Genomic DNA, 13,094 nt, shown 5'->3' with positions numbered 1-13,094 from the left:
CAGTGTCTTTTATTGATTTCCTCCCTAAAAGGAGGACATTTACTTTATGGGAGCCACACACACTACTGAGCATCATTTCCTTTTCATGACTCATTTCCACTGAAGTTAGATCAGCCTTAAAGGGAACCTGTGAGCAGTTTTGGCCGATATAAGATACGCCTTTCAAGGCTTATCTACAGCATTCTATAATGCTGTAGATAAGCCCCCGATCTGACCTGCAAGATAATAAAAGTACGTTTTATTATACTCACCCGGGGGGCGGTCCGGTCCGATGGGTGTCACAGGTCTGGCGCCTCCCATCTTCGTGCCATGCCGCCCTCCTGTTGCTTCATCGCTCCCCGTATTGCACGTACTTATCTGCCCTGTTGAGGGCAGAGTAAAGTGCGCAGGCGCTGAGCCTCTTTGACCTTTCCCAGCGCCTGCGCAGTACTTTGGTCTGCCCTCAACAGGGCAGATAAGTTCGCCCGCGCAGAAGTGCGATGCCGGAAGCGATGAAGCAAGCAGGAGGGTGGCATCGCAAGAAGATGGGAGGCGCCAGACCCGGACCTGCGACACCCATAGGACCAGACGGCCCCCCCGGGTGAGTATAATAAAACTTATTTTTCTTATCTTGCAGGTTGGATCGGGGGCTTATCTACAGCATTATAGAATGCTAATAGCAATACCAGGTAGCATGACAGTCACAGAGGCTATAGCACTAAATAGTGCAAGAAAACCCAAAACCTGGGAAAAACACCAACTCCATAGAACATATGAACAAAGGAGAGAAAAGGAGTATATATATATGTGTGTAAAATACAAAATTTTATTAACATCATATCAGAAAATGTTTTAATATCAATAAAGTGCATACGCTGACAGAAGTAAAAGATACACAAGGATAGACATGAGGGAAAAGACCCCAGTGTGCCTTGCCGGCTGTGCCAGTGAATACATAGGCAGAGAGCTGCTCCATATAATACCAATATCAGACGTGAAGGTGAAAATCACTACATAACACTGTTAACATGTAGGGGCAGCGCTTACCAGTAAAAACAGCTGGCAATAGACACTGGGTTTGGATCCCAGCCGGCAAGGGACACTGGGGTCTTGTCCCTCATGTCTATCCTTGTGTATCTTTTACTTCTGTTAGCGTATGCACTTTATTGATATTAAAACATTTTCTGATCTGATGTTAATAACATTTTGTATTTTACACACATATACTCTTTTTTTCTCCTTTGTTCATAAGCATTATAGTATGCTGTAGATAAGCCCTGAAAGATGGTGGCTGTATCTTATATCGACCAGAACTGCTGACAGGTTCGCTTTAAATTTGATTTTCCACTTTGATTTTGAGTAGCATTTCAAATCCAGACCTCCATGAGCTATTAGTTTTGAGTTTTGATCATTTTTATGTGTTATTGCTCTCAGCACATTTCACTATGTACTGAATAAAGATTTGCAACTGGAATATTTCATTCAGTGATATCTAGGATGTGGTATTTTAGTGTTCCCTTTATTTTCTAATGAGCAGTGTAGTTACCAGCCAGCATGGTTATCTGCGCTGCCCCTGTCTGTCTCCAGCATTTTGTGACCTACTGGATCACTCCATTGTTTGCTGGGCGATCCATAAGTCACAACTCAATGTAAGTCTATGAGAGCCAGTATGAGCCCAGAACAAGGATCTCATAGACTTACATTGAGGGCTTTGTGATTGGTAACTTTTACTTCCGGTGAGTCAGAAGTTGCGGTCACAAGATGGCGGCCTGGAACTGGAGTGACACTGGGAAGAGCTGAAGACTAGCACCTGGTATATTTAATACAAAGGGTCAGGGAACTTGGATTAATAGCAGAAATAAAAAGTGTGGTGCTTTGAGAAAAATAAATCACACTGGCCACTAGGCCTAGTGTCTGCCTGTGATGATACGGAGACTTCTGAAAAGTCTTCTGTACTAAACAAGAAGTGTGAATCTAATATTGTTCCTATTAATTAGTGTGAACATTCCTAGATGTTTTATTTTTTGTTTAAACAGTGCTATATGCTCCACTGCAGAAGTACACCTGTACAGTGCCTGATGTAAAACCCACATCTCCTCAAATAATGCTCAGCTGAGGAAAGCTTTGTAAAGATCTTGTGTGAGCCAAAATTGCTGTCCTTCTGATGCTCTTTATGGCAAAAAAGCCTGTATTAAACACAAGGAAACGGCCTCATGTTGTGGAACGCCGGATATCCGAGAGACAGCAGTGTATTCTAATTACTAGGTCGGTGGGGGGCCCAATTACTGTGTCCAACACATTCTCAGGAAAGCAGGGAAATTGAAAGGAGTGTGTGTGTGTCTCTACAGGACTGCCAGAGATAACGGAGTACAGCACTTTGGTGATCTAGTAGTCATCACCTATCCTGTGGGCACTCATACTGAGTTACCCTTTAATAGATATTGCTGGTAAAACTGTTGTTTACTGCTGCAAAATTGTGCATCCATCAACAATCCAAATGAAAAGCGTGACGCAAAAAAATGCATGAAGACAGACATTCAGGCAGTGTCTCAACCGCCCGCGACTTGTAGAGCTACCGTAACACATCCTTTAGGAGTCGCTTTTTTATGCTGATCCTTTTTTTATCTTCTAGAATTGGCCACATCAACAGGCAGTCGTCCTTGCACAACGTCCATCGCTCAAACCCCTGTATCTACCCAAAATCTGGTAATGTCATCTGGAGTAGGAGGAGACGGCAGTGTGACCCTGACATTGGCAGACACAGAGAGCATGCTGACTGGGGGGCTTGATGCTGTGACGCTTAACATCACTTCTCAGGTATGGGCTCATTTAATTCTGAACTCTACCCTATAATTCAGGTCCTACCATTGTATGTTTCCATAATGCCGACAAGCTATAAAGGGCCATTAATGCTGCATGTCGTGGTGATGAACTTCGTAGGCCGATCAACTCCATGGAAATTATGAAGGATGGGATGATTTAAAACTTTAGTAGGAAGAGGACAAGAACATGAGAAATATGATGGCAATGTGATGGTCATTCTCAGAAGGGAACTCCTTACATTTTTAAGTCCTTAAATGTTATTGTGTATGAGAAAAATAAATACATTAATAACAGGAGTACAGAAACATGAAAGGTATGGCTGAATGATGAGGGACATTCTGAGTCGGATAACTCCATATGTTTATTTCTATATGAAATGAACAAACAAATCACTAAGGTGGAGGAAAGGTATTATATTCCAGTGTGGAAAATGGAGACTTGGATATAACTTGGATATGAACTTGAAGGATAAATTTACTGAACAACTAATAATAATTCTAATACTAAATAATTTGTGTGATATTAAATATAATGTTCACATTGCCGGGTCCTATGCATGTATCTATATCCAGGATGGCAAATAAATGTCACTCATTAATGGAGCAAAAAAACAAACAAAGATAATTTTTCAAGTTATAGCACCATATTAGTGCTCCATACTAAAAACCTACATGTCTGTAGCTCTAAAAATTCAAGATTCAGGAGCCAAATTTATAGAGTAACTATTGTTTTACCATAGTGCACACAAAAATAAGCAACTTTGTAATATATCTTATCAGACTAATTTGCTTCTTTCCAAAATTGACAAGTCATTATAGATTTTACCTCAGAATTGAGAATGTTTATGGTCAGTGAAGACAGGCTTTCCCATCACTGAAATAGGAGGTAATAGCTGCTACTGATGATATGATATGTATTCTGGAAGAGGGAGGAGCTAGAGGCAGAGCTCCTCCCTCCTCTCTATTTAGTGAACTAACCTGCATCTCTCTCACTTCTTACAGCTTTGAACTTGAAAACCAATTAACGTTCTGTCGTTATCATCTCTATATTACCTTCCTGCTAGGCCTTATAAACATGAAACACTGACTAATGGGTATAAAGTATTCTTATATTGCTTTTTCTACCTGATATCATTGTCCTGCAATGAGAGCTTTTATCTTACATAGTGTACAGCTGGTTGCCATAGAGCTTGGCCACCAAAGCCTTTATATGTAAATATAGTGAGAGTAGAAGTGTCACTCAAGCATGATCACCTCCTTCTACAGCAACCAGACAGTAAGGAGACTGTGGAGCTCGGAATTGCTGAAGATACAACTAGAGAATACTCCTTTAATCAGTCCTGTCCATCTGATCGACCCAGCCCTTTATTTTTCCCCTTTCCCACCTTTTATTCTAATATTTATACTATTGTTCCTCCTGCTGTCCTGGTCCTCTTGTGTTTTTATTCCCGCTGACATTGTTTTCTTATCCTCATGTGTAGATTTACTTTATGCGATTGAATACGATTTTTTGAATAGGTTGAATATAGAATTTATTATTTCACCCTGAACAATTTTTCCTTAGTTGATATTGTTCCCCGCATCTGTGGTTTTGAGAACTTCTTTTTTTTCTGCAGGGCATTTAAAAACCTATTTATCTTGTGACTATATCTCCCAAATATATAAGGACCCTGGAGTCTGGAGGGGAAAAAAATGCAGTAAAACCACGAATACTGACCAGGGTGATCCCTTGCTTCTCCCATACAAATGTTGCTGCCTAGGTTCCCTGTTGGTGTCTGTACTTTCAGTTGAGCCTGGACACGCGTGACCACTGCAGCCAACTACTGGCCACAGCAATTACTGGCGCATCACTACTGTAGCAGTCACAGGCCAGCAGTTACAACGATGTCTCCCTTTTGAAAGGTCAGACGAAAACCAGGAATGTAAAAAAAAAAGATTATCTTCACATTTCAAATAAAAGATTATCTCCGTATCTCCAATCCAAACCTAAGCCCCACCATGTAATAGAGTAGTAACATTTACCAAAGAGATGAGTAATCCCTGTAGCTCAGTCTTACTGTTGCATGTATATCCTAGTGACCTAGTCAGTGTATTAGGAGCCGTCACCTGTGTATTAGCTGTACCCTTGATGCATTTTACCCAGCTTGTTTTTACAGTTTGATTACAGAACAGTCACGTACTGGATTAAGACGAAATGTATGCGCATATATACATACGATATGTGTACATGACATATGCATGTTTGTGCCAGCAGCGGAATAAAGTGGTTGTCGCTATAGTTAACCCTGCCATCACCATCCACTGTTAAAAGCCCATAATATTCTATGCAAGGGCAACATAAAATAGAAACGCGCAGCCCATAAAAGTCTCATTACTATCCCCTCATCTGCGTCTTATTTAACGGGCAGCGTTCTGCCAAGCCGATTTTGTATCAGGATATTATTGGTGTAAAAATAAAGTCATGAGAGAAATTATAATAAAACATTGACTGAACATAAATTAATTGCTCAATATGGCCCTGAAAATAACAGTCGAGAGCAGATGTTAATTGGCACAGCTTGCAAGGATTCATTTCTAGTAAGTTGTCTTAAGTGGAAACCAAGTCTCTTGGCGGCTGAAGACATTAACACTAATTCAAAGAGGCTTCTGGGTAAGGACACTTAATCAAGTTGTCATTTTGTCTCATATGTAGGAAATGCAATTTGAGGGTTGAGTAATACTATTGGTGCATGAGTCTGACAAACAGCACCTGGTGCTCACCGCTTAGGTAAGCAGCTAACCTTATCAGCTATGTTTTCGAAAAACACCACCCTGAAGGATGACTTGGAACGCCATATATCCACAGAGCCTTATTCTTCTAGAATAGGGTAAATAATACTTGGAAATAAACTATGAGCAGCGTACTGCACATGAAACACGCAGTAACAGTTTTTGGTCCGTGAAGCACAATGTTATGCTCTATTAAAACCCATCTGTCTTTAATCCTCATATCGCCAATCGATCAAACTGACAGGGAATGCTTGGCTGCAAACCTGAAACCGTAAACCTGATTATGTGGGGGCCATATCACAGTCTCAGCAGGCGGAGAAACGCTATTGTTCAACAATAGATGGGACGATAAGGCAGCGCCAGCTATTCAAGTCGGCTAAATAATTGCTACATAAAATGCCGCAGAGATTTTATATTTGATGCTTTCTAGTTGTTGGGACAGATTTATTAATAATGTCTCGAATTTAGACAGCATAACACTAGTCGCGAAGGGTAGAATCTAATCCATATTTATCTAACTGGCTCAGTCGGTGTGATGAATTGGAGCATCTTTCTAGACCTGTTAGACATTATTTTTCTTCCGTTGTACCAATATTTTAAACCAGATAAAGGTTCATCCCATTCTTAAAAATGGCAAATTTTACGACCTCTTGAGCTACATTCACATCTGTTTTAATGTTTTAAATGCCCATGTGCTGTCCAGGCAGCACTGACCAATAAAGTTTCGTTGGTCCATACACACATCCATTTAAAAAATGGATCCATGTTTCTGATCTGTGAGACTCGGAGTATATCCTATTTGAATCCGTTTTGGTGATCAGTTAAACAGATTAAAAAATTGAAGACATAGGTCCCGATTCATCAAGACTGGCAATGTTTTCCCCAGTCTTGGTGAGGGGCCGAGCTGGAGTCCGATGCTTCAGATTCATTAAGAGACTTGTGCCTCGGAACATCTGACAAGTGGTCTGTGCTTCGTCACTAATCTTACAACAGTAATTGACTGGAGTACAAATTCTAGAATAAGGCTGGAACACACATCTCAGTGTCTCTGGTACATGTGGTGACAGTTTTCTCACTTACTGGAGACACTGATACATGTAAACCCATTCAAATGAATGGGTCTATGCACATGTCAGCGTGTTTTCACGGACCGTGTGTTTGTGTGCAAAACACGCAGACATGTCCGTTTTCAACCGGACACACGGGCCGCAAAACATGCTGCACACGGAGAACAGTGCACACTGTCCTCCGTGTGCACGAACGGCTGCCGAGGAAGTAGCGCTACTCCGTTGTACCCCGATGGCTGGTGCTGAAGCAAATGATGAGGTCACGGCAGTTCAAGCTCTGACGCAGTGGCCTCATCACTTGCATTCTTCCACGGTCCGGAGGTCACAACGGGTCAGTTTTTCATTCATTCTCTTCTGCTTGCGCTGATCGTGGCAGAGCAGGGGTAAATGGATGACAGCCGGCTTCAGCACCAGCCACCGGGGGACAGCGGCTTACAATAGCGCTACTTCCCCTGAGGCCATCCGTGTGGTCCTGATGCGGCATACGGGTGGCACACGGTTACCACACGTGTGCCGCACGTAGTACACACATGGACACTGATATCTCCGGTACCTGTTTTTCCGGTACCGTAAACATCAGGACTTGTGAAACCGGCCTAAGGCATGCCACAGCGCATGATTAATTAGAAAAGCTGTAGTGTCATACACCGTCCCACACCAGCTTTGCCTGTTGTGGTGGAGTGTGGCGAAAATAGCATGAAAAGACCAGAAGTTGGAACAGCTTTGGCCTGCTCTGTTTTAACGCAAACATTTTTATAACTTTTCAAAGCGATTAACACCAGAATCACAGGTTCTGTTACTTTTTATTTCAGTTTCACATTCATGTACCAATCATTTTTAACCGATCCATCTCTAAGAATCAATGAATTACAAAAGTTTAGAAAGTTTATATTCCTCATTTTTTAGCACAGGGATGAGAAAAAAAACAAACATGAAACAGACGAAAAATGGACTGTTTTTGATGGATGTAAAAAACAGAAACTGATGTGTAAATGTGGTCTCTCGTTTGGGATCTGTTTTCTACCAGATCTAGTTTCGAATTCGACTGGAACAAAATTGTATCCCAAGCAGACAACAGCTGAAGCCATAGTTTCCAGTTTTAGACAGATCTGATTGACGGATCTGTTCCAGAAACTTGGGCTTCCTTTTTCAGCGATGTTTGTTTCATTTTGAACAGATCTGTTTTTACTGGAGATGTTCCTGAATACCTCTAGCTTTCTGGGCTTGCACAGAGCTGAAAAAAAGGATCTTATAAATGGAAATGATGAAGAAGTTCTATTTTGTTTGTTTTTATATTGAAGGGAAACTTCTGCAATTTTTATGTTTATCCAAAAACGGGATAGCAAATAGAACAGATGTGATTTTATGAAATCAAGAACCGATTTGAATGGGTCCTATAATTTAACGTTTTGTGTCAATTTGTCTGCTCTTCTAATGGATCAGAATAATGGCGTAAGAAAACACTGTGTTAACAGTGTCGGCTCTGATCCAGTTAGTCTAGCATTTTCTAGACTGGATAAAATCATGCATGGGTGTACCAAGCAGTGTTAGGCAAAAGTCCTATTTGGTCTCCCCTTACTTACCCCCAGAGTAAGCGCAATCAAGATGAATAGGTACTGTCACAGAAGGGCATACCTCCAATAAAGACAGGGAGGGTGACATGTATTGCGGCACTTACATAGTAGTTGTGCCCTTATTGAACCCTCTTAGTGTTCCCACTTTCTATGATACTCTTTTTGGGTCCTGCAGAATGTGATGCTCCCATAAATGCCCCCTTACCCCTACCCACACACTATGATGCCCCCAGCAAAGTATGATGCACCAAACACGATATGCCTCCTATATGGTCTAATTCTTTCATTCCTCCCCCTCCCAGTATGATGCTCTCACAGTCCCCCACGCAGCATATTGTACCCCACAGCCACTGAACACACAATATCATAACCCCCACGACGTGCAACAGAAATATGGCTGCCACAACCCTCCCCCACACAATATGATGTCCACACTGCTCACAGTTGCCTCCCTGTTCCACAATTGAGTCCAACTGTATCTGCATCTTAGGGTACAGATACTGTTGAAATCAAGACCCAGATATTGGCACCATCTAGCACATAGCTTTCCTAAATTCGAAAGCCCCTTAGGTGATGTGTGGTCTGCCGCTATTAACAGTTTGCTCCTGCAATTATGTCCACTTGTCTCAGCCATACTGCTGTACATGTTATACATATGAACGCTAGGTTCTTGGTGCACAATTCTAATAGTGTAAGACCATCTAAGAACATCACCTGTATATGTAAATATAGCATTAATGCACTTTATAATCCACACATGCAATGTTCTTTCTTCCAGTGCTTGCCCATCTTTTGCACTGTGGTCCCAGCAGCACTCCCCTTCGTGTACTTTTCCTTTTTCTTTGTGCTGCCTGACTTTGTTCTGTTGTAGTCAGACGGACTACTGTTACTGTAGCTCCAAGTCCTTATTGATATGTGGCTCCTACCCGAAGACTCACTAAATAATTAAGTCAAATTTCGCACCTTCTTCAGCTACATTTTATTTAAATTTAGCAAGTTTTTTGTTTTACTTTCAAGATCTGTAGCATAGCTTATAGCCTCCATAAAAGTATCGCCGCCGCCAGGATCTGTCTCAGTGACTTAAGCTGTTTCCTCGGATAATTGCGGACGCATTATTGAAGCAAAATGAATAACCCTAATGATGTTTACCTGCTCCTGGGTACTAATACTTGTCCTAATGTGCTTCCCGGGGCTGCTTCACATGCAGATTCTGCTTGTTGTTTGGGTAGAACCGAACATAACACCCACAACTGCAATCGCTTTCTGCCGCACTGAACCACTCAAGGCTAAAATCTACATAAATGTCAACTGATTGAAATGTAAAAAATCTCAACCTTCAAATATTTAGAAATGAGTAAATGACTTAAAAGCTATATTTTACGGTGTCATCATGAGCATATCTATATAATGAATATAATGTATTTATATTTACTATAAGTTAGTGGTTAACGTTTCCCATCTCTTTTCAGTTCTACTATCCAGAGTTCTTCATTGCGACACATTAGCATGTTACTTATTTTCCAGCTTTGATATTGACGTTAATTTATTACAAAGGGGCTGTATGAGATTTTTTTCTCCCCAGAAACTATACTGTTTGCGACCATAACCTATGGCTAATATTACTACCTGGCTGTGTTCACTTTTCTGAGGATGAAAAGCAATTCTCAAAAAATGGATAAGAGGCAACCATGTATTCTCTAATTTTATAATTCTTTTAAGAAATTTGCACTTTTTAGGCTTCTTTTTTATATTTTGTGATGTGAATCCAAATGGAAAAAAAAATGCCCTAAAATATCGATTACAGAAATTACAACTTCCGTACAGTACCTTGTAATCTACGAGTAAGACTAGCAATGACATTTATCTGGTACCTTTTGATGCATTTTACTTTTTTGGTGAACCATAATAATATGGCCAAGTATTTGTGAAAAGTTTATAGCAAAATACAGTATGTAGATTACCTAGCGGCTCTGGTGGTTAAGTCTCCCAAGGGTACTGCCCATTTTTTGGTGTCAAAACGTTTCCCATTTTGTCACAGGCTTTTGTGCGAAAGATAAAAAAGTGAGAGTTTTTTGCAATTTAGGGTGGTTTCACATTAGCGCTTTTTAAGCGCACGCACGGGCGGGGGTAGCTCCGCCCCCGAGCCGGCTCTCTGCCCGGCGTGCCCGCCCCTTGCTTGTAGCGCCGCCTCCTAGCGCACAGCGGCGCCTGCGATCGGCGCACCCTATCTTTAGCATAGGGTGCGCAGATCGTGCGCAGGCCGTGCGCTAGTTGCGCTTTGACCTGCGCTGCGCACTTTTGACGGTGCGCCGTGCGCGCCAAAATCAAACTATGCTAAAGATAGGGTGCGCCGATCGCAGGCGCCGCTGTGCGCTAGGAGGCGGCGCTACAAGCAAGGGGCGGGCACGCCGGGCAGAGAGCCGGCTCGGGAGCGGAGCTACCCACGGCCGTGCGTGCGCTTAAAAAGCGCTAATGTGAAACCAGCCTTAGATCTCTGTTTTGCCACTTTTAACAGGTGAGTGTAATCTGGCTGTGGTTTCCGATTGTGCTGTAAGCCATATTCATATATATTATATATAATATCATAATTATGATAATTTCCGTCTTAATGGAGTTTTTCACCCAGTTTAAATAGGTTTCTTAATTAAAGGGAAGTTAGTCATCCGCAAGATGCAAAATAAACTACATTTATGTATGCCCCTATAAAAATCATACTAGCAGTATACATTCTAAATCCTAATGCACTAGTGACCGAGAAGTCAACTTTCAATATGTATGGAAATTAGGGCAACATGGTGCACTCTTGGTGGAGCCTTTATGCCCCATAATTTACATTTATAGCACTTTCCTTGATCCTGATTCACCGTATTCCCAGAGTGAGTACTGCCACAACTCATCTGCATCCCTCCGTATCCATGGAATAACATCACGATCTGCGAGTTAGACAACGTTCATACGTTGAGTTTTTGGTCAGTATTTTACATCAGAATCTGTAAGCCAAAATCAGGAGTGTAACAGAGGGAAAGTATAAGAGAAACATATCACCACTTTTGTATTTATCACCCACTCCTGGTTTTGGCTTAGAAACACTGATGTAAAATACTGACGTGTGAATGTGGTCTAAGAAATGTTCTCCACCCTCTCCTCCTCTCTGAAGCTGCTTACTCGCTACATTTCTGGTTGTAACAGAAGATTGCGTGACCGTTGCAGACCAGAGCAAGGGCCTAAAACACACCCTCTGGCACTGCTGGACTCCCGCAGTGTCGGTGCACAGGTGCAGGGATGAGGTTGCGCTCAGGCAGCACTTGGGAAGACAGCACTGTCAATCAGGATCAAGGGAGAGCTAAAAAATGCAAATTAAGTGGAGTAACCTAGCACAGGGTGCCCCAAAGTCTTCTCATTTGCATATGACTTAAAAGTTGATTTCTTAGCTAATAATATATCAAAATGTAGACTGATTTTCTACAGGGACTAAGTCCTCTAGACACCTGTTTAAAATAGTTTATTTTGCGTTTTGTGGGTGTCCGACTTCCTATAAACGTCTGAAAAAATGTTTGTAAATACAGTAATTCAATTTTTTAAAAAAATTGCGTTACAAAAACTATGTAAAAAATCCTTTTACAGATAATCTTAATCTTAAAAAAAAGTATTGCTAATGCTTAATATATAAAGGTCTACGGAAAGTATTTAGACCTCTAAAATGTTCACTCTTTGCTTCATTGCAGCCATTTGGTAAATTCAAAAAAGTTCATTCTTTTCTCATTAATGTACACTCTGCACCCCATCTTGACTGAAAAAAAACAAATGTAGAATTTTTTGCAAATTTATTAAAATAGAAAAACTGAAATATCACATGTCATAAGTAGTCACACCCTTTGCTTAGTATTGAGTAGAAGCACCTTTTTGAGCTAGTACAGCCATGAGTCTTCTTGGGAATGATGCAACAAGTTTTTCACACCTGGATTTCGGTATCCTCTGCCATTCTTCCTTGCCGATCCTCTCCAGTTCCGTCAGGTTGGATGGTGAATGTTGGTGGACAGCCATTCTCAGGTCTCTCCAGAGATGCTCAATTGGGTTTAAAAAAATCTACATTTGTTTTTTTCAGTCAATATGGGGTGCAGAGTGTACAGTAATGAGAACAAAAAACTTTTTAGAATGTACCAAATGGCTGCAATGAAACAGAGAGTGAAAAATTTAAAGGGGTCTGAATACTTTCCGTACCCACTGTATTGTGTGTACTTTAATGCCCAGGCTACATAGGTGACAGTATTCTCTGAATTTTCAATATTGGGTGGTTGGCATGGTGCCAGTACTGGGAAATGAGGTGGTTTAGCATACTTTTTGTAAAAGGTTTATATTCTTTTTATTGCAACTCATAGTTTTATTGGGGCAGTAGTAGAAACTAGTAAAAACTGGACTTTACATTTGGTGGAGGATAAATACTGGGTGAAAACAAAAGATGGGATCCATATTTATGTTTCAAGAGTCAACTACTAAATGTGCTTAGAAATTTTGTAGGCTTTTATCTCTTTTCCCCTACTTCCCAGAATCAGGACATTTTCCAGTTTTGATCCTAAATTAGGAATTTCAGAAATTCTGATGGAACAAATCATGACAGATTGTATCTTTATCAGCATCTTTGACCATCGGTAGAGCTTATCCACGTGAAAATTTTCAGCAGAAATTTGGGTTTCTGACATTTCACTGAAAATCCAAAACAGATTTGTCCTCTTAAAACTACTGTCAAACTTGTTTTTCAGTTGCCTGCTACCAGAGGCATATCTGGGGGGGGCAGCCGGGGCATGTGCCCCATGCGCAGCCGGCAGGGGGCGCAGTCGGTCCGCCTTTCTGCGGCGGTCTGCAGTGTGTCTCCCCCAGCGGCT

General features: G+C 41.3%; 1 protein-coding gene across 3 annotated transcripts in view; it reads left to right on the top strand.

Moving 5' to 3' along the window:
* Positions 1-13,094, top strand: part of ZNF236 (zinc finger protein 236) — a 235,408-nt gene that overhangs the window by 161,892 nt on the left and 60,422 nt on the right. For all 3 annotated transcript variants that reach the window (XM_073566497.1, XM_073566490.1, XM_073566480.1), the window contains exon 28: positions 2,612-2,796. In XM_073566497.1, the coding sequence (XP_073422598.1) occupies positions 2,612-2,796 (185 nt within the window). The remainder of the gene's footprint in view (positions 1-2,611; positions 2,797-13,094) is intronic.

The sequence above is a fragment of the Dendrobates tinctorius genome, unplaced genomic scaffold (genome assembly GCF_039654945.1).
Source record: "Dendrobates tinctorius isolate UK_male_01 unplaced genomic scaffold, ASM3965494v1 ptg000004l, whole genome shotgun sequence".
Classification (NCBI taxonomy): domain Eukaryota; kingdom Metazoa; phylum Chordata; class Amphibia; order Anura; family Dendrobatidae; genus Dendrobates; species Dendrobates tinctorius.
The sequence above is the reverse complement of the archived record's forward strand: the minus strand, read 5'-3'. Positions and strand labels throughout refer to the sequence as shown.